Below are 27,815 nucleotides of genomic sequence, written 5' to 3' on the forward strand. Positions count from 1 at the left end.
AGCTAGGGTTGCAGGGCTGTAGTATCGGGTTGCAGAAAACATCACGAATCTTCGTGATGCTGTGTCCACCCCCTATACCTGCCTGTCCTCAGGCATCTCACGGCATTAAACACAAACACACTACATAACCCTAATTCCACCGTCTCATGAATCTGTTCATATTATCACCTGAATGAACTGTGACACTAACTACTAATTCACTTTGCGCAAAATGTCGACATTGTGCGTACATCAAATTTCACTCAGACCACTCTTTTTGCAGGTCTAATGAGTCATGTCATTAACAGCGCCTAAAGCCCTCCTCCCACCCTCCTCCAGCCCACTTCTCTCTATATTAGAGGCGCTCCTCTGCTCCAGTCTTCAGAGCAGCAGGCGCCCAGTCAGCGCTCTCTTGTTCTCCTGCAGCTTCAGCTTCAGACTGAAGTTGATGCTTTTCTCACATTTTCTTGGATGTACCTTCATCTCGCGAAGATGAGACTTATTTTTGTCGCTGTTGCGGTTGCAGCTTTGTTGACAGGTAGGTAACGGAGTGTTGGTTTTCTTCTTGCACAGTGCTGTAAGTTAGTGAGCGCAGTTCAGGACCATGGACAGAGACAGCGACTGCTCTTTCATGCACAACACATGCAATCCTTGTGCAGTTTGACTCATTCTAACATAAATGCTTTCGTTCTAATGCAGAAAATCTAGCGCTTCCAGTGGGAAAAGAAGGGCAGAGAGAAGATGTGGTATGTTTTTCTGATGCAATTTGATTTTTATATTTAACACAGCAGCTTGGCAGTAATTAAAGCAGCAAAGAACTACATATATAACAGGGCTGCAACTAACGATTATTTATATTTATATACATAATTGATTAGTTAAAAAATGTCGATCAGTGTTCTCCAAAGCCCAAGAGGACGTCCTCAAATGTCTTGTTTTGTCCACAACTCAAAGATATTCAGTTTACTGTCATAGAGGAGTGAAGAAACTAGAAAATATTCACATTTAAGATGGACCCAAAACAGATTAATCGATTATCAAAATAGTTGGAAAGATGAATCGATTCATCTTTGCAGCTCTAATATATAGTCTTTGTTTATTGCAGGTTACACGCTGTTTGGTTGAAGTCCTGTCCAAAGCTCTTTCCAAACCGGACTCCCAGCTGGATCAGGAATGTAAAGATATTCTCCAAGCAGGTTTGTAGCACAAGCAGATTTTTCACTGTGCATGGAGATAGTAAACAGGCATATTTAAAGCATTAAGGATATTGTTGATGCAGTAATCTTTTAACTGTCAGGTTGCTGAGACATTGAGAAGCTGGTAGATTCAAAACACATAAAAAACACTTGAACAAATATATCTTGGCAAACAGCTGGTGACAAAAATAGAGTTACAGTATTCAGATTGCTTTCAGCTTTCAGCTTTGGGGTTGGTGATGGCGCAGTGGATATGACACCTGCCTTTGGTGTGGGAGACCTGGGTTCAATTCCCACTGCGATACATCAACCAATGTGTCCCTGAGCAAGACAGTTAACCCCTAGTTGCTTCAGAGGAGTGTGACCTCTGACGTATATAGCAATTGTAAGTCGCTTTGGATAAAAGTGTCAGCTACATGACATGTAGCTTTCATGCCACAGACAAAACAAGAGTGATAAAATACAAGATGGGATTAGACCTTAAGGCTGAAGTCTTAGAGCTATACTGAGCACATCTTTTACACCTCTTTTGATTTTTCTTTTGTTCTGTATTCATAGGGGTTAAACATGCCCCGCTGGACAAGAAGAGTGGGGAGGGGATAGTAACTCATGGAGAGGTGGCCAAAGGTCATCCTGAGGCAAAGGCAGCAGATGTGAAAGACATCGAGGCTCTCCTACAATCTGTGGAGGAAAAAAGAGAAATCCCCGAAGACGAACGCAGCCAAGAATCCTGGAGTCTGGGTGACGAGAAGGAGAAGAGACACGAGAACGAAGAGGAAGGAGAGCGGGAGAAGAGGAGCAGCTGGAAGCCTGGAAGGTACCACCAAAGGAAAAACAAACGAGGAGAAGAAGAAGAAAAAGAAGAAGAAGACAATGAGCGCAGTCAGGAGAGCTGGGGGATCGAGGAAAAGAGATCCGAAGACGAAGGAGGTGAAGAGCGAGAGAAGAGGAACTGGAGGCCTGGAAGATACCACCAAAGAAAACACAAACGCAGTGAGGAATCTTTAGGAGGAGAGAGGGAGGAGCCAGAGGAAGAACGTAGTCAAGAGTCCTGGGATGTGGACAAAAGGCAAGGGAACGAGGACGAGGAGGAGAGAGACAAGCGCATATGGAAGCCCACACATCGCTACCACCACAAGAAAAAGCTCCACAAACGTGGTGATGAACCATTGGAGGAGGAAGAGGATGGCGAACGCAGCCAGGAGTCCTGGGGTCTCGACAAGAGGGACTGGAGGGCTGGAAGGTACCACCAGAGGAGACACAAACGTGACGAAGAGCTCGCCGAAGAAGCCAGGGAAGAGCCAGAAGAAGAACGCAGCCAAGAATCTTGGGGTCTTGACAAGAGGGACTGGAGGGCCGGCAGATTCCACCAGAGGAGACACAAACGTGACGAAGAGCTCTCCGAGGAAGCCAGGGAAGAGCCCGATGAAGAACGCAGCCAGGAGTCTTGGGACTTTGATACTGGAAGAGAAAAGAGGGACTGGAGGGCCGGCAGGTACCACCAGAGGAGACACAAACGTGACGAAGAGCTCTCTGAGGAAGAGCCAGAAGAAGAACGCAGCCAGGAATCTTGGGGTCTCGACAAGAGGGACTGGAGGGCTGGAAGGTACCACCAGAGGAGACACAAACGTGACGAAGAGCTCTCAGAAGAAGCCAGGGAAGAGCCCGATGAAGAACGCAGCCAGGAGTCCTGGGACTTTGATACTGGAAGAGAAAAGAGGGACTGGAGGGCCGGCAGGTACCACCAGAGGAGACACAAACGTGATGAAGAGCTCTCAGAGGAGGTGAGAGAAGAGCCGGAGGGGGAACGCAGCCAGGAGTCCTGGGGCCTTGACAAAAGACATGGAAAAGAAGAACAAGAAATAGAAAAGCGTATATGGAAACCGACACATCGATACCACCATAAAAAGAAGTTTCACAAGCGTGGCGGAGGCTCATCAGAAGAAGAGGAAGAACAGAGGGGTGATTCAGAGGAATATGAGGAGACGGCAAAGGACGGGGACCAAGTAATGAGGTATCCAACAACTCGTACTCTTTAATTCTGCAACTTTGTATTCTGCACCCCAATGCACAACACACTGCAGAGCTCAGTTACACCAGTTTCCAATCAATTGGGATCAAAAAACATTTTGCACAAGAAATGAACAAATCCCTTAGCAGTGTACATGTGCTGACATAAATACTGTTGTAAGAACAGAAACTAATTGGGGCTGTTTTTCAGGTATCTAGCAGAAAAGCGCAATCCATGGATTTTCAGAGGTTTCTACCATCCTGCGTGGTATAAAAGGGATTCAGATGAGCATGCTGCAACTTCTAACAAGGTAGGCATTATGTGATACCCTTATTTTCCTGCATAAATGAAGCAGAAATATTTCTGCAAATTGCTTTCGATTAGTGGCAACCGAAACATGCAGATTAAGGAAATTTTCTAGATCTTTCTAAAAAATGTCCTTGGGTAACTTAAACTTAACTTAAAATGTTCCTAACCTTTTAGCACGTGTATGTAATTTTGATTAGTATTGACCCAGCACCAGTCAATTTTCTAAAAAAGAAACTCTGTTTCTTCAACCATTTTGATTACATTATCAATTACCAGTAATGTTTTGATTAGCAGAGCATTTCATTATTTTGCCTACATCGTACAGTTTAGACACAATGTGATTCTGCCTTTAATGTGTTCAGATGGATGAACTGGCCAAGTTGCTGAGCTATAAGATAAACCAGCTGGCCAGCCATTCTAATCAAGAGGAGCCAAAGAGGAGCATGCACCAGAGAGCACTTACCCCACAGGAGGTAAACACGGCTTTCACTTAGTGCAAAAACAAAACCACCTTTATGACTGATGTGAGAATTTATTTGCTGTCATGTTCACCTCTGATTAGACCACTGAACTGAAAATACATCTCATATCTAATACCATGTAGCAGCCAGGATTCAGGCGTTTGAAATCACCTTTGATCCATAATGTAAAGAACCTCAATTCTGCTGGCATTTCCATAAAACAAATCTCCCCCTTTTATATAAAGCTGACCCAGTAAAGCCATGAAGCACATCAAGTGCCTCTGCCACACTGTTTCACAGTGGGGGAAAAGCAACCATGTTCATTATGGAAATCTCTAGTCTACATGGAGATGTCAGGATTTAGCCTTCAGAGCCACAGAGCATCGGTGAATATCTGTGCAAATGCACATCAAGAACTGTCCCCTACGAGCATGTCCCAAATACATGAAGGAGAAATATAACCAGTGTATTCATCATACGCAGTGACTCGTTCCTCAACTCTGGAATACGCAAGAATGATGTTTTATTGTCTGGCTCAAATCAGTTCTTCCTCACAGCATCTCTCTTCAACATGTGTGCTGTTTTTCTATTTGCACACTGGCTTTTTATGACTGCTGCAGTAATCACACTAAAAACCCCATGATTATAGCCTCCCAGAGCAAAGTCATAATAAGCCCATTAAAAAGAGAGCGCCGGCCTGTAGAGACCTCCCTATCTTGTCACATACTTAAAGCAGAAAAAGTAATCAGGAAGGAGGTGGTGTAGTGATATCAGTTCTACAGCACCACAAATCAAGGGATAATTAGGGAATGTTTAACCTAAATGACCAATTTACATATATTACACAGATATCTGAGCAGGCATTTGCTGATGTATACTCTTGTTTTTCAGGAGAAAGAGCTCGAAAACCTCGCAGCGATGGACACGGAGCTGCAGAAAATCGCTGCCAAGTTGCATGACAACAGAGCATAACCAGAATGGACAGCATTTAAAGACACTATTAGTGGACAAAAGCTGCTGTCTTAATGTATGTCAGCCAATTTAGTGTGCTTAGTGTTAAAAAAAGACAAAAAAAAAAATGATCTTGGAGCCTTGCCAAAACATTTTATCAACTTGTTTATCAACATATTTGTGATATTCTGATGTTAAATGAATCGCATGGGAATGGTTTTGATGTTTACATATATATATATATACATCTGAGACAAATTATTCAATCATTGTGTTCTGAAGAGTTTGTTCAGTCTGCACTCAATAAAGGAGTTATTCTGGGACCAAACAAATTACCTCTCAAATTATTTCTTGATGAAAAAAATAAGTGTACACACATCAGGCTCAGTACTTCTTTTTAATCCTGTGCAGATACAGATTTAACCCACAGTGAAGCTGCATTAGCAACTAGATCATCATAACAAATGTCACTTTCTGCGGGGAAAATAAAGGTCATAACCTAGAAGCTGGAGAGCATTAACTCGAAGAAAAAAAAAAAAAAGATTGTCACAAATTTGTCACTTACACTCAATTTAGATTATTTCAGAAATTCCTTATGCAATACATACACTGAGCTTACACTGCCTAAACTGATTAATAGTTTGCTCCTCAGCATTACACCTTTATCTGCACTGATCTGAACACACACGACAGGAAAAAGTGCTCTGATGAATGCAAACCAGACACTCCAGTCTCCCTTATTCCAGATGTGTCAAATCAGTTCAGCAGAAAGAGAAGTCTGTGCTGGAGGAAGATCCCTATAGGCCATTGGTAACGTGCCCTTAAAAGATGGGATTCTTCTGTATTTGTTTATCTTTCAGTGTCGGTCAGTTTCAGTCTCTTTGCCGCTGGTTCCTCAGCTCGCTGGGAGCCGGCGGGTTTGGAGCGGTCCGCGGCAACCGTTGTTCCTGAGAGGAGGTATCCCCCGCCCCCGCTCATCAGTAGCACAGGATGTGTCCTGTTAGGCAACACCTAGGGACACGACGCAGAAATACAGTCAGGAGACATTCACTCTAGAGGAAGGGCTGGGTGGAATAACACTTTGGTATTGAGGGGGAAGATCTGAGTATGCACATTGTTTTCATCTACTTGCTGCATAGTACACAATTCTGGAAGAAGCAACACAACTAAATAAGTAAGGGCAGTGAGTGCAAATGGTGGGGGAATTCAAGAGGATAGAAATGACAATTCTGATAATTTATTTAATGGTTTAAAGACAAGTAAAAATGCCAAACATTATTGTACTGTGCGAATGTGCTGCTTTTCTATGCTTTGTCGTTGCAAATTGTGAATATTTATGGTCAAACAATAGATGTTAGTCAGACCCAATTTGATTAGTGTCACCTTATTTTTTTTTACAATTATCTGACATTTTATTGACCAAAAGATTAATTTACAAAAAAATAAGAGATGAATTGCTTACAAGAAAGCATTCAAAAGAAATTTTGAGCAGTGATTTGAAAATGACTCAAATTAAGCATCCCATTTATTCTATAGAACAGCCATAATACTATATATCAGTGCTGATTTAGAGTTTAAATGTTACCTGGTAATGTCTGAGCCAGGTGTCTGTGAGTCTGAGGTTGACTGTACCGCCCTGTTCCTTGAGCTTTGTGTAGCACTCAATAAGAGCCTACAGAGATGGAGCGGAAAGAGATGGAAACAATTAGCATTAAGGAGGAGGACTGCAGAGTCAAAAAGTCGGGGTGATCTTTTCAGCTACATAAGCACAAAAGGTAATAATAGGCAAGGACGTGATAGCCATTCTAACTCCTTGGCAGTGACAGGAATGTCCACTGCAGTAATGGTATAAGGTCATTTCCCACTGGAAGATTAAAAACCTGTGTGCACTGGCAGCTAATGAGAGACATAACTAATTATCCTCATCCAAACGTGTTGTAGTTCCGGTACATAGCACTAGCCTGATGATCTTACCTCTTTGTATTGGGAGTAGACTACAAAAGGCCTGGAGGGGGAGAGGAATTTGAGCAGGCCCATTAGGACTGGACACGGGTGAAACCGACTGGCTATGACCAACCTGCATGTGGGAAACAAACAGATGATGAAGCAAACCTGTCCAATATGACATACGCTGTAAACCGTGCACTTTGTTACTGGAAATGTGTATGTCAGCAATATCGATGCAAGTTATGACCGGAATACTTGGGGATTTAGTACCTATTGTAGACATTCATTTCATATTTTACGTAGCTGGGTGAGAGTCTGTAAAAGAGGCTGATTTAGGACAGTCTGCTCTAAGGTACAGTTTATGATATAGCTGCTATGATGTAGAGAAGACTCAGAGGAAAGTCAATCGGCTAACAAGATCAATACTCATGTCACCCTCACAACACTTCATTCATTAATCATGAATAAGCTATAAAGCAAGTTCCTCATTTTATATGACAGGAAGCTGCACAGCAATCACTTTTTTCACCTAGTAGGGGCACCGTGTGTGATCTCAGAGAAAGGCATTCATCATGACATTTTATGGACATATATAATACTTGAATCATTCATCACTTTGTAATCCCTGTAGATCCATTTTAATTACTGTTGTTTACTCCACGGCGCCATCCGGAACTGATAAAGCCGAGGTGGAAGAGAAAGAGGCCGATGCTGAAAAGAACAGAGCGGTGCAGAGGAACAGAAATGTGAAAGCAAGAAGCCAAATCTGACACCAACCCGTCGGCATTCCTGCCTTCCAGCAGGGCAGCAGCAGCTGCCAGCTTCTTCCGTTTCTCCTCCTGCTTCACCTTTTTTCTCTGAGCCTAAAAATAAATTAGGTAAAAAAATAGGACACTGAATTTCAGATCCTTTTTCTTTTTTCTGTTCTTTACAGACACGCTTAATCCTGTTGCTTTCAAATATAAAGGCATGACAGTAACACAAAAATGAAGGATGTCCTAAGTGGGGTCAGTAAATAGTGGGCATACTCTGGCTTCTTTGAGTTTCTCCTGCTCATCTTTCTCGTGGTCATGGCTACCATCAGCCCCACTGTTGGTCTCCATGCTCTGTTCCTCTGGACTGCCCCGCCGTTCTGCCTCAGGCTGGTTTTGCTCCTCCTCTGCAGCCATGTCGGACTTCTTTGAATCTGTAATGTTGAGGGAGAGAATCCACCTCAGAGGCATGTCAAAGAATCTTAAGTCTGTGTAATTAATAAAAAGGTCAAACTATGATAAAATGACCATCCAGGAAATATTTAGTTTTCTATGGCTTTTCAGCACTAACTTGCAGCTACTCTGTTTCATCTAAAAACAACAAGCCTATAACAGTCTTGGAGAGATTTTTAAATTTTTTTTAAAAAGGCAGGCTCTACCAGCACTGGGATCTTTGGCGGTGGTGTCCAGCGTGCCTGCCAGCAGAGCATTGACATGGCAGATGGGAAACTCATGCAGCATATCGTGAAAATGTTCAGGGAAGCCAAAGCTCTCCACACCCGCCCGAACGGGCCCACCTCCTGGGTACATTTGGATCACTGAGCCATAGCCTGGATGTGGAGGAAAGAGAGGGTCATTATACAAAGGGCCAGTTAAGGCTTTTTAAATACATTATTTGTATAGAAAATGCTCAAATCATTTGGTCAGACGGATGAACACTGCAGAAATGTTTACGGGACTGACGTACCGCCCATTCTTTCCATGACAGATCCCAGCACGAGGCCAGCACAAGTCTCAAAAACCAAAACTTTACTGCCAGCGTGGATGTTTGCCAGAGTCAACATCTGGGCAAGTGTGTCATACTGCAGGTGGCTGCATCACAGGAAAACATACACATCATACATTCATCTCTCTCTGCTCTATTAAAGTCAACTTTCACACATGCTGCTAATCCTTGTGCTGACTCACCAGATCTTCCCCGGTTCCCGGCCATGGTACATCATAGCCAGGATGCGACAGGACGGTTTTAGAATCGTCACAGTATTTTCATACCTGGAAAAGCACAGGAATGGTAACAGCTGATAACACTAATTACAACGCACCACATTATGTTAAGTCAGAAACAAATTGTGGGTGCATCCTCGGAAGTGACTCACTTCTTCTTTTTCTTCTTGATGTACTTATCCTGGGCATATTCAGTCTTATCTTTGAATGTTGAGCTGTTCTCTATAAGCTGCTGAATGATTTCCTGTGGAGCACACACACACATTTTCTCCAGTCTCTCTTCTGTTATACTTCGACATTTCATCGGATAATTTAAAAGATAAGGTTCCCATGACAAGACAAAAAACAACAATGCTTTTCGTCTTCTCTACCCTGCCTGTGCCACTCAGCCCCCAAGCCTGCTGATTACCTATTTAAAATGTAAGTCATTAACAGTGGGTCACAAATATTTAATTTCATTTTCTTTAAAGGCTGAGTAATTTCCTGAAATAGCTGGCCACTGTAGTTTTAAGCATACATTATTCAGGAATTTGTTGGGGACTATTTTCAGTTGTGAATTAAAATTATTTTGTGCACAAGTTAGTATTATTGGCAGCAGAACCATGTAGATGGACTGATAAACTATGATGCTCATGTTCAATAAAGCAACCAGCCCTGTGCGACTTGACAACAATGGCTCTCTATGGCACCGACGGATAAACTATATCAGGCTTTGGCTACACAGACAAAATGTTTTAGAATGATCCATCCATTGTTGTTTTTTGTCTTTCACAATGTAGATTTGATGGATGTCAATAAAAGAAGATATTGAAAAAAATTGCCCACATTATTCTTCAAACAAAAACAGACTCAGCATCTGGCAGTACTGTCATACTTTCCCATTTATGTATTACATAACATTACATTACTTCCGCACCGAGCAGGGTTGACTTTGTGTTTGAAAGGGCTAACCCGCGTTGATCGACTCGGCCTTGCGAACTAGGTCCAGAGGTGGGTCGGACATGGGTCAAATTTAGTGCGACTTGCACAAGGGTCACTAACAACCGGTGCGGGATAAATGATGTCATTGGGTGTAAATGGGAGTCGTAGTCGTGACGCAATTGTCACAGGTCGCTGCAGCCCATAAACAGATGGCGCGATGGCAGCAGGCATGTTTTCAGCTACAGTGGCGGTAAACAACAGTTTGAACAACATAGATATGTGTGTGTGTGTGTGTGTGTATTTTAAGGTGCAGGAGCTCCTGGCAGTCCAGTCCATGGTGAGGAAAAAATTAAGCGGCAGATTACAGGGGACAGTAAAGGTCCCCTGCCCATTACAAGCATGTGAGGTAATTGGTATGCATCGCTCCTGGGTTGTGAACCAAGTCCTATCTGAATTTTGTGTGTCATGACGAGGGATCAACCCGCGTTGACTGGCTTGGTTTGAATCAAACCAAAGTTTGAACACGGGTCAGTTTGCCCTGGTCCGACCCAGGTCATTAGTGTAAGAGAGGTGTAATTGCAAGATTTTTTTTTATGTACCTGACCCTTCATTCCTTTCTCTTTGAGCGTCTCAATGTCATCCCTGGTCAGTTTCTGTGATTTTCCATCGTCTACAATGTTCCTGTTGTCTGTGCCTGCCTCCTTTGCATCTGGGACAAACACATAAAATAGATTACTCATAGTAAAAAATGAAAGCGTTACAGCCTGTAAAAGTCTTTTACATGTCCACGCATACAGTCTGGAAATAACGGATTTATACTCTGGAGGTATACAAAGTGTCAGTTGTAAAACTCAAACATGAATGTGACTGGTGGGTGCTATTTAACAGCAACAGGTTACACACCACTGGAACTCTCTGTGTGCTTGGGCTTCAGTGGCTGCAGGATCCCTCCAGACACAATCTCAAATGTGCTGCTGTACAGCTGTCCCACAGCTTTATCCAGGAACAACCACTGCTTCTCAAAAATCACCTTCCTGTGAGTAGAACATACACATCTATACATCCCTATGTGCGGCATCCAGCATTCACATGTTGCAATGTGTATATCACTGGTGAGGTGTCAGTTATGGTTTAGCTAGCCCCAGTTTGTGCCTCGTTATAATAATGCAATTATAATAAATGGGGCTTATGTTTAGTTAGTTTGTTTTGTTAGGTTTACATAGTTTGACTTACTTCTTCGGTTGAATTTGCACAGCTTTGAAGATATCTCCCCGTTTCAACACAACGTAGTCGCCCTCTTTAATTCTGTACAGAGAATCACCGTCAACATTGTCCGCCATAATAAAGCAGATTAAACCAGCTCACCAGTCCGCTGTCCCCTTCAGATAATTATACGGAGTCGCCGTTGACAAGGCACGGTTCAAAAAGGCACTAAAACACCCTGAACTAATAACAAAATACGGCAAATCACTATTTCCACGTGTTAGCTTTCACTTCCCTAGCTTCCCAGGACGACTAAACAATTGCAGAGTGTAGAGAGTGCCATGTTTCAACATAGTCATCGGTGATTGGCTGGATTTGCGTCACTGAGCTTGCTAGCCAATAGGCTATAGCCAATAGTAAAGTGCGATGACTTAGTAAAAATATAAATTTCAGAATCATCGATGAGCGTGAATTTATCGTCAGAGGAGAGGTAAGGTGCGCTATGAAGAAGTACAGACTTTAGACACAGCCTCATTTCACAGTCTTTGGGCACAACCCGAGTGCTAGAGAATATATATTTTGAGATGTAAACCACATTGTGCGCAATGTAGCAGCAGTGTTAGAAAAGGGTACACATAGTGAAGGTGATGTCACTGTATCTTGCACACAAATTTAACGAGGTATATGGCTGAAGCTTTATTGGCCAATACATTTTGTATTATTTATATATATATATATATATATATATATATATATATATATATATATATATATATATATATATATACACACACACACACACTGTGTATAATGTATAATATATACTATGTAAAAATATATAATTATTATAATCGTTGTCCAGTTTCAGTGAGGAGATGTAGAATATTCCCAGTCTGTTTTTTCCCCCATTATTTGTCAGTTGAATTCTCTTTCCACAATATTTCAACATGTTTGCATACGGGCTGACATATCTCATATCTTTTATATACAGTAAGCTAGTGTGTATTTAGAGATGTGGAATATATCAAATAGTTGCAATATATGGCAAACACACCAACTATTGTAGACGTATAGCCATAGGCTGTAAAGTCTATGCTTATAGCCTATAAATTGCAACAAACTATTGACACATTTTTCATCAGACAGTAAGTCATAGTGACCTCAGTCCAAACCCATAAGTTATATTAAAGTTATATTAAACTTGGAGCATGTTCTGAAGCTTTCAGTGTTCAAATTATTGAGTAAATCATGAATCAAAGACACATACATAGTTCTTGTGAATTTTTAAGCTTCACTTTTCAGGCCATGTCGCAGCAGTTCAGTGTTGGTATCGCTGTTCATACAGTAGCAATTACAAAAATAAGTAGTACATTTCCTTGTCGTCACGTTAACATGGACAGGAAAAAAATGATTCTCTGCCTACCATGAACCTTTTTTACAAAATGTTTTTCTGTCTGAAACAAGGACATTTCTTCATCTAAAAAAAAAAAGAAGCTTAATTCTTACAAATAACAATGCATCCACGTTTTGAGAGAAGCTTGACAACATATTTACATCGCCACTATTTTTCTAGTTTAGGGTACATTGCTATAACTTCACAGCTGAATAGATGACAAAAAATGATGCTATTCTGTGAGTGAAAATGTTAAACTTACAGTATACAGTATTACATTGTCTTTGGCAGCGATTTGCTCAGTGTTTAGGGTTACCATTGCTACAGTAGATGAATGCTGTACATTCACATTGTAACACACGTAAATAAACAACAGATGAACTAAAAGAAGCACAGGCTCGTATCTTTCCTCATTCTTGGCCTCCAGTTAGTTTATGGAACAGTTCTTCGTCTAGCGTCTCATTCTGGTCTTTAGATCTTGTGGAGAGGAAGATGTAACCGCCAATGAACTCATGGACCACCTTGCAGTCACAGCTCAAACAGCAGAAGGCTATTGACACATTCTGGTCGAACTCTATGGTCACCTGGAATTACATACAAAGTATTCATGTCTCTGAAGTTATACTGTCTGTAGGCAATACCCAAAACTGCTTCCCTGAATGAAGAGACATGTAAAATCACAATATATGGCACAAAGATCCCTCACCTGTCTTATCTCCCAGTTAACGTTCCACTGCTTCATGTTGGCGAACCTCCATGTGGTGACGGGCAGAAAAGAGGACATGTCAAGACGAATCAGACGGTTGTATGAGATTCCCAGAATCTCATCCTTCTTACTGCCTTTGAATCTGAAACGAATAACCAAATCATCAATTATAAACACGATTTAGATGTTCAAATATGTCGCCAGTTGTCTGTGTAATATGCCTGAATATGTGCATTGTACCTGACAATGTAGTAGTTGATACCGAACTCTGGAAGCGACTGCCAGGCCTGGATGAAGCGCATCTTGGCCTCCATTAGGGACAGCCGCGCTATGTTCTGATGGGCCTCCAGGATACGTGCGGTAAGCTTGAAACAATCACACGCAGATTAAGCAGATATATTTCGTGATAACAGTAAGGGAACGCTGATGATCGCTGGCAAAGTATACTGCATGTAGCCCTTAAAACAGACCTGTTTGGTCTTGTGCTTCTTGGTGTAGCGTGGAGAAAAAAAACATTCGGCGTTCATGTCCATGGCGTCAAGGTCAGGAGCGGCCTGACCAGGAGGGGGCGCCAGGCTCTTCATTTGCAGAAAGGACTGGATGTTCCTCACTTCTGACTTGTAGGAGCTGTAGGCCATTGTCTTGCCCTTGGAGGCCAGGATACATGCAGCTTTCCACTTGGCGTACTGTGTTTCCTGCAGAAATTACAGGACAGTTACAATATAAGCCTGCGTTTATGTATGCACACTTTACAGGGATTTAAAAAAAAAAAAAGAGGCAGAATTGCTGCCCATTACAGGATAATGTTCACGGGGAGAAAGATGTGGGACGTACATTGTCACATCTGATGTACACCTCGTTCATCCCGTCAGCAACCGGGAGCAGGAGCTTGATGCCGAACTTCTTGTCTGTCACGTTGACATCAGGGACTACCTCACAGCCTGTCAAATGAAGAGATAATTGAGTGAATTTAACTACAGAAGAAGAGCAAGATACAACAGATCTGCTAATATTATCACCGAATAAAACTGCAGCTACCGTGGAGGCTTAAAGGAGAATACCACTGAATTTCTTTTGGACTGTAATAGTTGATATTTACTACTTTTCCCATACTAATAGCAGGAGAAAATAATTTGTATAGCATTATTATTATTATTATTATTATTATTATTAAATAATGAGAATACCTTGGTTCTCTGTTTTCTAGCTATGCTCAAAGATGTAATCATACATCATGGAAATGCTTACATTAAGGGGTTATTACTCCTCAACAATACAGAACACATTAAGAAGTGGTTTTCCACATCATTCTTCTTCACTGACCTCGGAGGTGTAACTGCTCTATGGGTTCTCCATTGGAGGTCTCCTTGTTCTTGTAGTAGGAGATGGTGGTGTCCTTGAATACAAACCAGTACTCTTTGTACGGCCGCAGCGATAGTCTTTTGGGCCTGATTTGAGAATGAACGAAAGGAAAAACAAATCATTGGTTGTTTTTTTTTACCTGCAATAAAGGTTATTACCTTGATAGCGCTGCGTAAAAGACTGTAAGCAAAGCAGCATAAATGTTTTAGAATGGTATTAAATATATATTTCCAGTGAGCAGCTCAACAGAAGGTTGTTTTCCTTTTAATCAATTATCAGACGACCTACAAGCCATTATGTAGTGTAGTGTATGTAAGTATTTAATGTAGCATGCAGTGCTGTGGTTTAAGAGGTAGAGCGGAAGGTACCTACGAATCGGAAGGTCGGCGATTTCGATCCCTAGTCTTGGGCAAGATACTGAACCACAAATTGTGTAAATGTTCAACCAGTGTGTGAATGGGCTGAATGGTGCTTGTAGTGTGTAAAGCGTGGTTGCTGAGACTAGAATTGCTATATAAATGCAGTCCATTATAAGATAAAAGCAAATATCAGAGACGTAAATACACATAATAAATCTGAATAGAGAATATTTTTACCCCTGTCCCATAAATGATCTTATGGCAGCAAGCCACTAAATTAGGCTGATTTAAAGGCCACTGGATAGGTGAGTGTTTAAAGGACAGTAAAAGATCAATTTCAGATCGAGATATTTGAGATCTTACTTCAGTCATTAATGTTGGCATCTTCATGTTATAGAAACAAAGGTGGGTTTACCTAAACAGCCGGAGGGAATCTGCCAGCTCTGGAATGTCTGTAATGTCTTCCTGGGGGCGGGACAAACAACTGTAAATTATCCTGTGTCTTCTCCTGACATCACCATGTTAAGACATGCAATCATCGGAGGCCTACCTATCACTCCTGCTTAAAAACAGGTGTTCTACTGTAACCTGAAAACCTTAAAATTACAGTTAATATTCACTCCAGTGTAGTAGCGTCTAAAAAATATATGTTTACCAGAATTCGGTCTGTGTGTCCGCCTTCAAGCGTCACCTCCAAGTTGGACAGGGCAGCCTCCACTTCATCTATTTCTGGTTCGTTGGAGTGGTCCAGTGGTTCACTTGACATGGTCAGTTTACAAATGTGGTACTGAAAATGAAATGAAGGTTTTTAGAAAACCCTCCACTGACTTTTCTAGTAGCAATGATCAAATATTTTAACAAGTACAAGTCATTATGACTTAGGAGGTTATGCAAGGCGGGCATGAGTCAGAGGGAGGTTTGAGCACAGCCCGGTGTGCCTGCCATTGCACTAATGTGTAGGTGAGTATAACACTGATCTCCTTTTGAATCACTGTGATATCTGAATCACGGTCCCAGCAGTTGCAAATTAACAGCTGAACGGATCAGAGATGGCCTGAGAGTTAGAATACACAGAATGTCACAGCTGAAACATGACACAGTTATGATGGTAATCATTAGTTCTTGAGAGCCAATTTATCTGATGGAGAGCTATAATTCTTTCAATACTGCTTTTCCCGCTACTCAATCTCTCTTTCTCAACATCCCCCTGCCATCCTCCCTCTCCAGGGGGATTTTCCTCATGTCCTGACATGTCCTCACGTAGATTTAGACCCCAAACCTGCTCTCTCGGAGGGATAATAATCTGAGCTAAGACACACACATATACTGTCCTTTATTAGCTAATGTAGGCTACATTACTGTGCCCTTCAGATAACTGTGGTTTGAATGCAGCATTTATAGATGAAGAATTGACTCCACATACTGTTACAGAACCTTATGTCACTTTCATAACTGTGATGGCATGTTGTTCACCTGCAATGAAGCAAACATCAGCATTTCCTCCTCAGTGCAGTCTATCTCCTCCAGCAGGATGGACCAGCGAGCTTGTTCATACAGCTGGGTTATTCGGACTGCGTCATACTAAAACACAAAAAGCACGCACTCAAATTAATTTTAAAACCAAAAGTCAAAAATATCTTTTTTTTTTTTTTTTTTCCCCAAGGGGATACATTTTGGGTCTCTTACTTTGGGATTAAGGTCAAAGAAGACATTGTACTTGAAGCGAAGCAATAGCTTTTCTTCATCTTGGATGTCTTGCTCCATAAGAGAACGAGACGAGTCCAACCACCTGTCAATCATAGAAACGAACAATTAGAGGTGCTGTGGTGAGAAATATCATCCACATTTAACACTGCTAGTTTCAAATCAATGAGCAAAAGCCTATCATCTACCCTGCATTGTTGATTGCTTTGTCCACTGGCGTGAGCGGCTGGTACAGCTTGGCCAGCTCAGCAGGCGGCAGGTTTGGCTGGGAGTCGGCTAGAGGGTTTTCTCCAAACCAAAGGCTTGTGGCAGACACCGGCATCCCGTTCTCTGGGTCGTAGGTGGCTGTCATAGTCTTACTGTACATGGGGCCTTGTTTTAAGGAGAATGGCAGATTCGTGATTAAAATCTGGGTTTCAGGTTTCAGCAAAAAGGCTTCTGCATACCTTTTATATTAATAATGTATTTAAAAGGAATTGTAAGGGGAGCTGCATTTAAAGTTGAGATCAACTCACTGTCAGATTGTGGTTAAAAAAAAAAAAAAAAAAACATTTTTAAAGAAAGATCAATAGTAAAGAATAAAAGTATGACAGAAAGATTTAGACTCATAAAAACAAAATACCGCATGATGAAACTCGAAACTTACCAACTGGGTCGACATAAAAGGCGGCAGAGATCAAATGTCTTTATTAGAGTGATCTTTCAGTTGGTGTGGAATCTGATACTCAGTGTAAGAGTGAGCGAGTGCGTGTTGGGGAAACCCCAAAGACTATGGCAGCATACTGAACAATTCTTTCAGATCTCACTGATGAAAACTCTGGCCTGTCATATATATAGAAATTTCTCATTTCTTCTCCTCCTCCAGCAGAAGTAATTCATAGAAATAAAAATGCTATCCCTTCTAGGGCTGGACATTAATCATGAATGTATCCAATTACAGACATTATGAAAATTAGTGAGTCTTCTGTGAGCTAAATATAAATAAAACTGGACTTCTATCTGTGATTAGACATTTGACCTTAGCAAACTGAACACTTTACTCGGTTTCTTCTTTACAGAGATGCTGCAGATTGTTTTGAAATTAAATTAGATGCTTTTGCGCTGTGAAACTAGTTTTTCTGTAAGAAACAGCACTGTGTTTCACAGTACCTGTGCCTCCTGGCCCCCCGCTCAGTAAATCAATGTCCCAGATGTCATCATCTGCTGAATTCTTGTCTTTCTTCTTCTTCTTCTTCTTGGAGGGATCGTCTGGAGGCTTCAGCAGGGACAGCTCCTCGGATCGTCTGATGTCTGAGATGGAGCCAACACCAGACGGTGTGGGGGGATCAGGGAGAATATGGAAGCAAGGTGAGTCTTAATTTCAGATCAATCCACGATGTCTCTGTCTAAGACACATTCAATGTTAAGAAAAGCAGCACAAAGGGACACTGCGATCAGAAAGGACAGAGAAACATACTGAGTATGCGACAGATCTCCGCCACCGTCTTAAAGACCACACTGGAGAAGCTGACGGTCATTTTGATGGTTTTCATATTGGGGAGCTGCAGCAACAGGGCTTTGTGCTGGGGTGTATAGCGCAGGTCAGCATCAGCCTGTGTAGAAAAATTATGTTTTTGAAACCAGACCTGCAAAATCCATAATTATCTTTCCTTTTTTATTGTGCTGATTTGGAGATCTTTTCAACCTTAGTTGGACTTAGAGGAACTTCCCCGGTCTGTGGAATGTGTACACAGAGGGTATATGTAGTATAAAGTGATGTTCACACATGCAGCGCAGATAATGGACACCAAAAATAGACAGTGAGCCTGTTTTGGAGAGGGAACTTTGACACATAAATGTGCATTGCACCCATTTTGTACATATTTTCCTCATCTTTCTCAGCATTAATTTGTTCGCTATCACTTTGTTAACAGTGACATCTTCACTATGACTATATATGTAGTTCTTTGAGCTTGAACAATGCTTGGCTGTACAGCATGTGTTGGAATTATAAACCTAATACAGGCTGGGCTAACAATATAAAACCACTGATGGCTATCCATGCCTCAAGGAGCTACAAACCCACAGACACACACAGAATTGAATTATTACGGCTTTGACTGGAGTATTCTACTGTGCCATGGGCATTCAAATAACATTTGACCTTTGTAGAAATACATTTTATTAAAGATTATTTTCTGGGCTTTTATTTTTTATTAGATAGTGATAGTAGATATAAACGAATGACACGCAGGAAAGGGCCACAGGTTGGCTTTGAACCCCGGCCGCTGCAAAGGACTCAGCCTACATGGGGCGCACGCTGTACTGGCTGAGCTAGAGGTCGTCCCTGTAGAAAAACATTTCTATTTATTTTTGTGTAATTGTTTTTGAATTTATAACATATCAGCACAATTAGAAAAAACCCCCAGATTTAATCACTTTGGCATCTACATGTTACCTGAATTCCATACTTGTCCAAGGTCCAATGGGTTTTGAGCAGCCAGCATTTCCTCTGTTCCCACCACAGGGCATGGTCTGACCAGTCTTGAGGAGCCTCTGCAGACAGACAGATTAAGTAAACATATTACTACCATGTTACTGTCATATCTCAAGTTTAAAGGGTAGCTCACACCTAAAGTTATTGCACACATTTACATGTCAAGTTTAAAGGGTCTTTATGTGGAGCTCTTGCATTCTTAACTACAACCTCGACATCTGCTACCGACACAAACACTTCCCGTACCCACTGTTGTGTAGGTGGCTAAGCATGATTAAAGTGGGGTTTTATGAGTCTACCTGACATCATGTTATGGTGCTGGGCTGAAATCCGTCTGTTGATGACAAGCTACTTAGTCATCTATTATGTCTCATGCTGTTTAAACCACCTTACTGAAGTTGCCGTCATACTAGCTCCTCTGAATTTACAGAGACCTGTTAAGAAATATCAGATAAGATCCTGGCTGAACTTTGGCCCCTAGGGCTACATAAGCCAATGCATTGTGGCAAAACAATGGCACTGCAGTGTAGAAAAATGCAGGGCAAACAAGGGTGTGGCTTGACTAACAGACCTGTTGTGGGAGCAGGGAGAGGTTGAGGCATTGTGCTTAAAACCGAGTCGAATGGATGTAAGCTTTTACCAGGTAAACAAACCAAAATTGAGTGTGACGGATTAGGGTACAGCAGTGTTTTACCCATCTGAACCACTTACTGATCTTCTCCACCAGCTTAAGCATGAGGCCTCCAACGTGCAAGTCTCCCTTCACCCTCAGCTTAAATTTCATGGACTCATCTCCATCTTTTTGATCCACCTGCACGGACAGCTCCCATGATTTTTCTCCATGCTCTGCGGCTGTGGTCATGGCCCTGTTCTTAAAAGACAGGAGGCATAGATTATAGACAGGGTGCCCCCAGGTTTAGATAATAAAACCTACCGCTATCTTTATAATCCCATGGTGGGGGAATTCCACTAAAATATGTTGATTATTTCCTTCTTTCTTTTGTTTGGAAGATTAGGAAACATCTGGGATGAAAACATGAGTCAGCGGATTAAGTGTTTCTCAACATCCTGTGGGAACATCCAAATGATCTTGGCCAACAGTTAACAAACATAGATCTCTCAGGGTTTTCAGTGGCTAGCAATGGAACAGATTTTCACCATGCTTCTTCTGCATTATCTCTGCAATGATACCGCAGCCCCTGAAGTACTCCTCTTAGCCGGTACATTTATAAATAAAATATCAGCGAACACGCAGACTGGCAGATGTACTGGCTGGTGCCAGCAGGAAAAATAGATGAGACCGCACAACACACAGTAAACACAGCAGGCATATCACAGCTGTAGGGCTCTGCACAGAAAGGCACAACTAGGTGGAGAATTGTTGGATTTTAATTTTGAGAGAGTGAATGGATAAAAGACATCAGGCAGGTAAGAAAGGGGAGAAGAGCGGAGGAGGAGCAGGCAGGGTACAGCTGTGGAATGTGTGACGAGCAGGGACACGAATCTGGTGCAGGAGAGACCATGCAAAACAACAATCTCCCCACACTGCACCAATCTCCCTTCATTTCACATCTGAATTTAGAAAGTGTGGTGAACAAAGAGATGCCAACACACACACACACACACACACACACACACACACACACACACACGTCTAGACTGGGGCTATCAATAGAAATACCTGCTTCATTTGTCCTGGGTAGCCCAGTAGAAATGTATACTGTGTGAAACTGTGTTGCCGGGAGGCTAGGTTTAACGAACCCACTCTGCTTTCTTTGTGCTGCTCCCAGTTAAAAGTTTGAGCCTGCATGTCTGCTGAGGAAAGGCTTGTTGAGATGTGTTGGAGCGTGATGAATTGACTCAACAACATTACACTAGCTGCAAATAAAGACCAAAAAGTGATGGGAGGAGCAATGATGTAATTTGGTCCTCATCAAAATGCAAACAAAAAATAAAATCTATTTTCATACAAAATATGCAACTGTTTAAAGAGCTCTCATATTCTAACTCCTTAAAAGGTATAGCCAATGTGAACAGTGTTTAATCTATTATTTCTAATTTACAGGTGTTTGATTTCCAACCAAAACTGCATTGAAAGAGTGGACTTAATATTGGAACAACTAGAGGAATGCAGCACTGGGAAAAAAGACATCCACGTTACAGCAACCCATTCTTTACAATGCAACTACACACATATTATTATAATAGGAGACATTGTCCAAAAGCACCATGCATCTCTTCTTATTGTAAAATCATTCTTACTAAGGCAAATGGTCTAAAATAAAAAAAAATAAATAAATAAAAAATGATGACAGTGAACCCTGGGGCAATGAGTATGATGTCTTACTTTTGAGCCATAAACAACACTACTGTTACATTTTAGTATGAAGAATACAGTACAGTGTCAGTACAGTCTGTTCAGCAATAATAGTAGAGTCCTACCAATTAACCATTACCTTTCCTTCTGTGTAGGCCTACCACAGACACATAATCCAAACTGGACCATTTCCAATCATGTGATTTTTTTTCCTTTCTTCTTCAGGGACATGAGAAGTCTGCTTTATTCATTCCCAGCTTGATAATGGCCCATAAAACTAACAACGTCAAAACTCTGAAACCACTCTTACCTTTATTCAAAGTTTTCTGCCGGAGAGCTATTCCTAGAAATGTCTTTTGAAGTGGAATGAACCAGGAATGAACGAGGCTCCTTCAGATGTTAAACACGCCCCGTGCACAGGTAGAGAGGAGGTGGAACCGTTAGAGGAAGTCGGTAAACGTTACGCTACATGTAAAAGTGGGTTTGTCCACAACCGGCGTTTACACGAGTTTGTGATTTAATAAATTAAAACAAGTTCTGCAGGGCTCATATACCATAGCTAGTGCAATATATAGCTAGCTAGTACGCTACTTCAAATGACTAACATTAGCTAACTACATGACAGACATAACTGTAACATGATGAGTAACGTTACCCAAAAATTAGCTAACGTTACCGTAACATAAACCTACTCAACCTAACGACAGCGAATGCTAATACTTGTCGGTCACAGTGTGGTGATAACTAAATGACTAATGTTACATAGCAGTAAGCTAATGATTTGCAACTTGGTAAATATTAGCATTAGTATTTAGCATAACAAAAACTAGCTAAATATACTGTATCAAGGTGCTTTCAGTGTAGCATACATTTTAAATTAACCCAAATTTGAAAGAAATGGACCAAAAGAAAATGGCAGTTAACGTTAGTCTTTTATTGATAAAATAATGTGTCAGCACCTAATATTAATATACTTAGCTAGCCAATAATATAATAATAGTAGCAGTAAAACATATTTGGTTGGGGCTTTCACTGGATGGGACTGGCTAACCACTGATTGATGGATTGATAGAAGACTGGACTTATTTGTGACTGCATTTTTAGGAAAGCATAACTTTAAACTGTTACGTTAGCTAGGTCAATTAAAGCTACATATTAAAGGGGCAGTCCCCCAACTTTACACATTTAAAGTCAGTTTACCTGTCATGGGAGTACTAGCTACTCAGTTTGTGGAAATAGTATCCTACTGGTTGCTGTGGTATTGGGGGGGAATACTCCTTTAAGAAATTAACAAACAATACTTAATTTTACATGCAGCAAATAACTACCCAAGCTAACACAAGCCTGCTTTGTGTCAAAATTCAAAAGTTACAATCTTTAAGAACGTTTTTTTGAAAAGGTTTAAAGTTATATTCTGGTGTTGACCTATTTACACCGACTACAGGAAGAAAGACCCTGTTGGGATTGAATTTGGATACTTACAAAGGAGGTATAGTCATTGTGAAAATATCATATCAGGGCTGTTGCTCCAGTTTAAATGGATTTAAAGAGACAAGCCCACAACATGATGAATAATAGTTTACCTCACATGAATCAGCCCACCTTCCTTAATGCCCACATCCTGCCTAATGAGTAAATCAAGATGAATCACTTGAGTTGGTCTTTTCCACTGTATTGCCAGCTTATGAAACAACAACAACACAGTCAAACTCTTTTATTTGTACAGATGGCATTCTACTGACACACTGAGTTATAGCCAATTTTGTAAATTTAATATGTAGGTGTGTTTGTGCCTTCTGTGGACTTTTCTTGTTACAGGCACTTGGTCATTATGAGATGAGCCCATGTGTGAAGCCTGCCACCCCCTGGTTTCAATTGGTAAGATAATACAGTATCTTTTTGACTTGGCTGGTAGTACTTGAGCAAAAGGCATAATGTAATCAAATGACAAACATAAATGAGATCACATGGGGTAATAAGGCAGCTTGAGCACAGATGGAAGTTTAAGATTAAGTTACATTTTAAGATAACTGTATATTGAATAACAGAAACCTTCTAAATTCTGAAAGAAAGTAATACATTCCTGCACACTGTCACCACTGGTTTAAAATGCAATGTTTCAATTATAGACTTTCGTAGGCACCCAATGCCTAAATTACATAAATTGCTTCCTTTCACATGATTTAATGTCCTATGCATGTGCATTAACACTTAATGTAATCTCCAAATTGTAGAAAAAGGGAAAAAATAGAGAGACTTTTAAATATTATGGCTGCCCCTTCTTAGTCGTTAGTCGTCTTAGCAGTTGAAAAGTCTGTTATTTAAGTCTTGGTGGACAAAGAGACTTTTAGTTGATGAGTCATTTTTATGGTCATTTAATAGACACTAAGTTAATATTTATTAGTCATACTGTAACTGGAAAATTAGTCATATCTCTAGCATCACAGTAATATTCACAACTACTGTAAGCACTAGTCTTTTTGTATTTCGGAGATCCTTCTGCATGACTACATTCATCTGCAGAGAGACATTAATAAACAATTTGACATATTTTTCTGTTAAGTCAACCGACTGATAAGTAAAGGACACCCAAGAACTGTTAGTGGACATTAATACTTAAAGTTCTTTTCCTGCCACACAGTGGCGCCATTAGACCACATCTGAGTTTGAGGAGGGAAAGCTCCTTAGTTTTTGAAACAGTTTTAAGAGAAAGGCACTTCATATCTACGGCTTATAAAGTGGCCACTGTTTGCTCCAACTCTGTAGTTCTTTACATGTGTGTTTTATAGCACTGGATCATAAAGGTGCTGTAATGGAGAAATTCAAGTATGTATTGAAATTAAAAACATCTTTATAAAACGGGTAGCTCAAATCAAGTAATTTGATTGGTTCATAGCCGTGATATAATAACCATATACAACGCCTATGACGTCTAATTCCTTTGCACAATAAGTATCATACCACATCTGAGAAAATGAACTGATAGCTGGTGCCACGGAGGGAAGCCTTTCATCTGCGCACACGCTAGCCATGACACACAGCTGGTTTAATATCAGCAAAGTATCCCTTATAAGTGTACACTATATTTAGAATATTTTCACCGCTTTACCTTGCGGTCAGACAGCCCTTTCCGACGGGGAGCTGGAGCCGCTATCTATGTTCTCTTCAAAGCCACCAGACCCCATTGACAAAACAGTAGTTTTAGCTTGCAGAAAACACGAGTTGCTGTATACTGCTGCCTTGATCGGTTAGTTTGTGTTATTTTGTGCTTTTCTTTAGCTGTAAGCAAAAGAAATAGCCTGTGCTAGTTGCTAGTGTAGGCTAAAGTTAACTGCACTGCGTTCCTTAGCAACCGCCTCGGTATGTGCAGACAGCCAGCCAGCCCAGGAGGGCCTATTTAATTGTGAACATGATTATTTATTAATATAATACTGAACGTTTTATAAAAGCAATAGCTCCCTTGAGGCCATCATATATCACAGCTAAAGGGGTTGCTGTCCCTCCATTTCGCATCGAGGCAAACAATGGCCTGTCGCAAGCTATTTCTTGATTATCATCTCCTTCGTCACATGGTATTTTTCTCACTGGAAGAAAGCAGGAGCTGCCAATCGCCACTCAAGTTATTACAATATGAAAATGGCTTTTAAAGGAACGTGGTAATAAAAAATGAAAGGCAGTATTTTTTGAGTCACTCTCAATTAGTGTCATATCAACAGCAGCCCTGGCTTTCTAGCTTGTTATAATAAAACCATGCCATCTCAGGGGTAGTCTGCAGTGGTGTTCCATTTTTGATAGTAGGATATCATACTTTATTGATTAAATGGGAAACTTGTCTCTTTATTTAGGGACCCATGCCAGAGTCAACTGCAGAGAAACAGCCCTAGAATGGGTAAGGACACTTCAGCATAAACCACTGCGCTCCAGTTGAAGGTTTCTTTGACCACTTGATCATTTTGACCACACCCTACAGATTACTGTAAGTGTAGCAAACATGCCTGCGAGTCTGTCTAAGCTCTCTGTTCCAGCTCAGTCTTTAATGCTGGCACACAAGGTCGTCTTGAGTCCTTGTGTTTAAGAGGAAATGTAAATTCCATGACAAAAACAAACAAATAAACCCTGAGCCTCATAAACTGTGTCATTGGTGGACAGGCACATGGAAAATAACATAATTTGGACCTGTCAGGCCTGGATGCAGTACAGACAAAGTAACGCCATGTCCATGTCATCATGACACCTGTGGTCATAATGGCAACATAGCACACACAGTCCAAGCTAAAGGAAAGGACAAATATCAACTTCACTTTACTACAGTGCCTGGGAGAATGATAAAATGTAGTCTTGAGGAGAGAGAGAGGGAAAGACTTTGGACTGTGGTTTTAGACACAATAAATTACATCTACTGCCTGAAGCTGGTCTGAACCTACTTGGAAGCGGGTGGGAAACAACATCTGTAGAAGCCTTCGCCGGGTTTCTGTATTTATGGAAAGAGAAACCTCCTGGTGACCTGGGAACACGCTTACCCAATTAGCAGCCTTGCCGACGGATCAAATGGAAGTGAAAACATTCACTGCCGTGACGGAGACGCATCACAATGCCCCATTCATGCTGCCGAGCCCCATGCTTTTGGGGTGAGGTGGGGTGGGTGGGGGGTTGTTCTTCCAGGGATATAGTGGGGAGGTGGGATATGCGAGAGGGAGTAATGAATGCAACAAGAAACTAACTTACCTCACCAACTTCTTTGACGTGTCGATGGAGGCCTTAATTCATGACTGAATACGGGTTCGGAGGTAAACACTGTTCAGGTGTTGTTTTCATAAGGTTACCGACCACTGCTCACCTCGGCGTTCCACATCCCCTTCACCTCAGCCCTTACATCCCCTTTGGACGCTCGCACCTCTTCATCCCAACGAATCCCTAACGAACGAACTTATCCTGTGGGACCAGCACTGAGGGGGTCAGGAGGCCTGAGAAACTGCACTGGTAGAGAGGCTCTTGACAGCACAGGGCTCTGGGGAGCAAAGGCTACACTGCCTCATGGTCTGCAAAGAGTTGCAGCTCTGATTCATTTTTACTCTTTGAGGGTTTGAAAATGATGTCTTTGTTCTGTTTCTTACTTTCTTTTCTTTTCTTTTTTTTTTATTGGGAATTGATTCATTCTTAAGCCACTGACCTCCATAGTTACCATGAAATTCCATACCAGTTCCTGTTCAAATAGAAAAATGAAACTCAAGAAAAGACAACCTGCACCTGGCAGGTTATTTGTTTTACAAATGTCAGTGTAATGTGAAATTCTGTCGTGATGAGAGTCAAGCAACACAGGTGCGATGGTCAAGAGAGGATCTATGACTTAGAGCAGAGCGATTGACTAAATACAGACTGTATGTGTTGACAAAAGTGCCTTTATTTGTCTAAATATTACTGACCTCCCCTTAGATAGAATGTGTAATCCTTGCGCTGCAGTGAAGGCTCAGTATAAAGGCTCTTTTATTTCTAAAATTAATTGTATGGGTGGAGCGATAGGTGCTTCAGTAAATGGCGTCTTACGTCCATGCTTGTGGATGTTTCCATTGAAGCTTATAAAAAAATGTTACCAAGCCAGGGTCAATGCTGTAAAAAATAAAAAAATTAAAATTAAAAAAATGAAGTTTAAACATGAAGTTCATGCATTTTCAATTACATTTGAACTTTCCATACGACACAGCCAAGCTGATACATTCCTTATTTTCTGTTCACCTCTCCTTGCATGGAAACATCTGATAGAAATAAACCTTTTCATGGTGTCAGGTCAGATAGCCATAAATACAGGTTGTCAACGCAGTGTGGCCCTCACATCTAGAGGAGAGGCTGTTCTGAACCGTGGTTTGGAACAGGATATCACATGTTTAAATATTGCACTTCTTTCTGAAAAGTGGCTACTGTAAAACAACTTCCATTACAGAGTATCGCTTTACCTGTCACCGGCCGTATATATTTCAACCCTTTGCTACCCAGAAACATAAAAGATATAGATCAGCACAGCCATGTGGATAGATGGTAATCATTTACCTCAGGCATATACTCTGCTAGTCCAAAATTGAAAGAAAGAAAGAAAGATGGCCTTTTTCCAAATATTATGCCTGATGAGTTCACTGGCCTTTTTGTTAGCAGAATTTGTGATGAAATGCTGTCGCTCAGATCATAACTGTCCCTTTCCTTCTTTGTCAGTTTCAGCAGGTGTGCATGCAAGTTTGAAGCTGTTGACACTTTTGTTCCTGTGTGAATATCAAATATGTTGAATAAAGCCATATGCAATGCTGTGACTTTTATTAGGTTTGTCAGAGCACACAGAGACTCAGTGGGAACACTGCCCATATTCTGTTAAAGATAAAATAACACCTTTTCTTGCAGGCCTTGTATGCAGAGGATGTTGGGTGATCTGGCCACATGTGCACAGAAGCTTTTAGATGCCATCCAGCCACGTCCTGTGCTACAGAGCGACATGGAGGAAACAACCCTTGTCACTTGGCCTTGAAGTCGCTGCGACTGATCTCACAGGTACGGCATA

The 27,815-nt window shown here is 41.2% G+C and overlaps 4 protein-coding genes across 11 annotated transcripts in view; 2 read left to right on the top strand and 2 right to left on the bottom strand.

Moving 5' to 3' along the window:
- The first annotated feature begins 257 nt into the window (after positions 1-257).
- On the top strand, positions 258-5,394 carry chgb (chromogranin B). Of its 5 annotated transcripts, XM_031288038.2 has the most exons (9): positions 258-517; positions 679-725; positions 1,085-1,175; positions 1,734-2,590; positions 2,714-3,189; positions 3,397-3,496; positions 3,858-3,968; positions 4,848-4,934; positions 4,972-5,394. In XM_031288038.2, the coding sequence occupies exons 1-8, from the start codon at positions 451-453 to the stop codon at positions 4,926-4,928; spliced, it is 1,830 nt and encodes a 609-aa protein (XP_031143898.1). In that variant the 5' UTR covers positions 258-450; the 3' UTR covers positions 4,929-4,934; positions 4,972-5,394. The 5 variants fall into 5 exon arrangements, with proteins under 5 accessions (XP_031143898.1, XP_031143897.1, XP_035851155.1 ...); XM_031288037.2 differs by having other exon boundaries at positions 4,848-5,021; XM_035995262.1 differs by having other exon boundaries at positions 1,734-2,520; positions 2,653-3,189; positions 4,848-5,021.
- On the bottom strand, positions 5,289-11,293 carry trmt6 (tRNA methyltransferase 6). Its single transcript, XM_031288043.2, has 12 exons — positions 10,985-11,293; positions 10,655-10,785; positions 10,351-10,460; positions 8,983-9,074; positions 8,795-8,878; positions 8,574-8,698; positions 8,266-8,436; positions 7,883-8,040; positions 7,632-7,717; positions 6,882-6,984; positions 6,493-6,579; positions 5,289-5,918 (listed from the first exon to the last, which is right to left on the bottom strand). Exons 1-12 carry the CDS (start codon positions 11,089-11,091, stop codon positions 5,757-5,759), a joined length of 1,416 nt encoding a protein of 471 aa, XP_031143903.1. The 5' UTR covers positions 11,092-11,293; the 3' UTR covers positions 5,289-5,756.
- Positions 11,294-12,370: 1,077 nt separating this feature from the next.
- On the bottom strand, positions 12,371-21,845 carry fermt1 (fermitin family member 1). Of its 2 annotated transcripts, none has more exons than XM_031288036.2 (16): positions 21,582-21,845; positions 19,666-19,820; positions 18,916-19,013; positions 17,935-18,070; positions 17,628-17,768; positions 16,667-16,850; positions 16,461-16,563; positions 16,248-16,355; positions 15,430-15,561; positions 15,190-15,239; positions 14,377-14,501; positions 13,888-13,994; positions 13,524-13,748; positions 13,294-13,418; positions 13,054-13,195; positions 12,371-12,931 (listed from the first exon to the last, which is right to left on the bottom strand). In XM_031288036.2, the coding sequence occupies exons 2-16, from the start codon at positions 19,814-19,816 to the stop codon at positions 12,758-12,760; spliced, it is 2,001 nt and encodes a 666-aa protein (XP_031143896.1). In that variant the 5' UTR covers positions 19,817-19,820; positions 21,582-21,845; the 3' UTR covers positions 12,371-12,757. The 2 variants fall into 2 exon arrangements, with proteins under 2 accessions (XP_031143896.1, XP_031143895.1); XM_031288035.2 differs by having other exon boundaries at positions 12,372-12,931; positions 19,666-19,825; positions 21,582-21,844.
- Positions 21,846-23,097: 1,252 nt separating this feature from the next.
- The window catches only part of LOC116041939 (1-phosphatidylinositol 4,5-bisphosphate phosphodiesterase beta-1), a 172,395-nt gene continuing 167,677 nt past the window's right edge, over positions 23,098-27,815 (top strand). For 2 of the 3 annotated variants that reach the window (XM_031288010.2, XM_031288012.2), the window contains exons 1-3: positions 23,114-23,149; positions 25,117-25,160; positions 27,659-27,805. In XM_031288010.2, the coding sequence (XP_031143870.1) occupies positions 27,695-27,805 (111 nt within the window). In that variant the 5' untranslated portion in view covers positions 23,114-23,149; positions 25,117-25,160; positions 27,659-27,694. Of the gene's footprint in view, positions 23,150-25,116; positions 25,161-27,658; positions 27,806-27,815 lie in introns of all 3 variants that reach the window. The other variant, XM_031288011.2, reaches the window with a different exon arrangement.

This window comes from Sander lucioperca, chromosome 19 (assembly GCF_008315115.2).
Source record: "Sander lucioperca isolate FBNREF2018 chromosome 19, SLUC_FBN_1.2, whole genome shotgun sequence".
In the NCBI taxonomy this organism is placed as follows: domain Eukaryota; kingdom Metazoa; phylum Chordata; class Actinopteri; order Perciformes; family Percidae; genus Sander; species Sander lucioperca.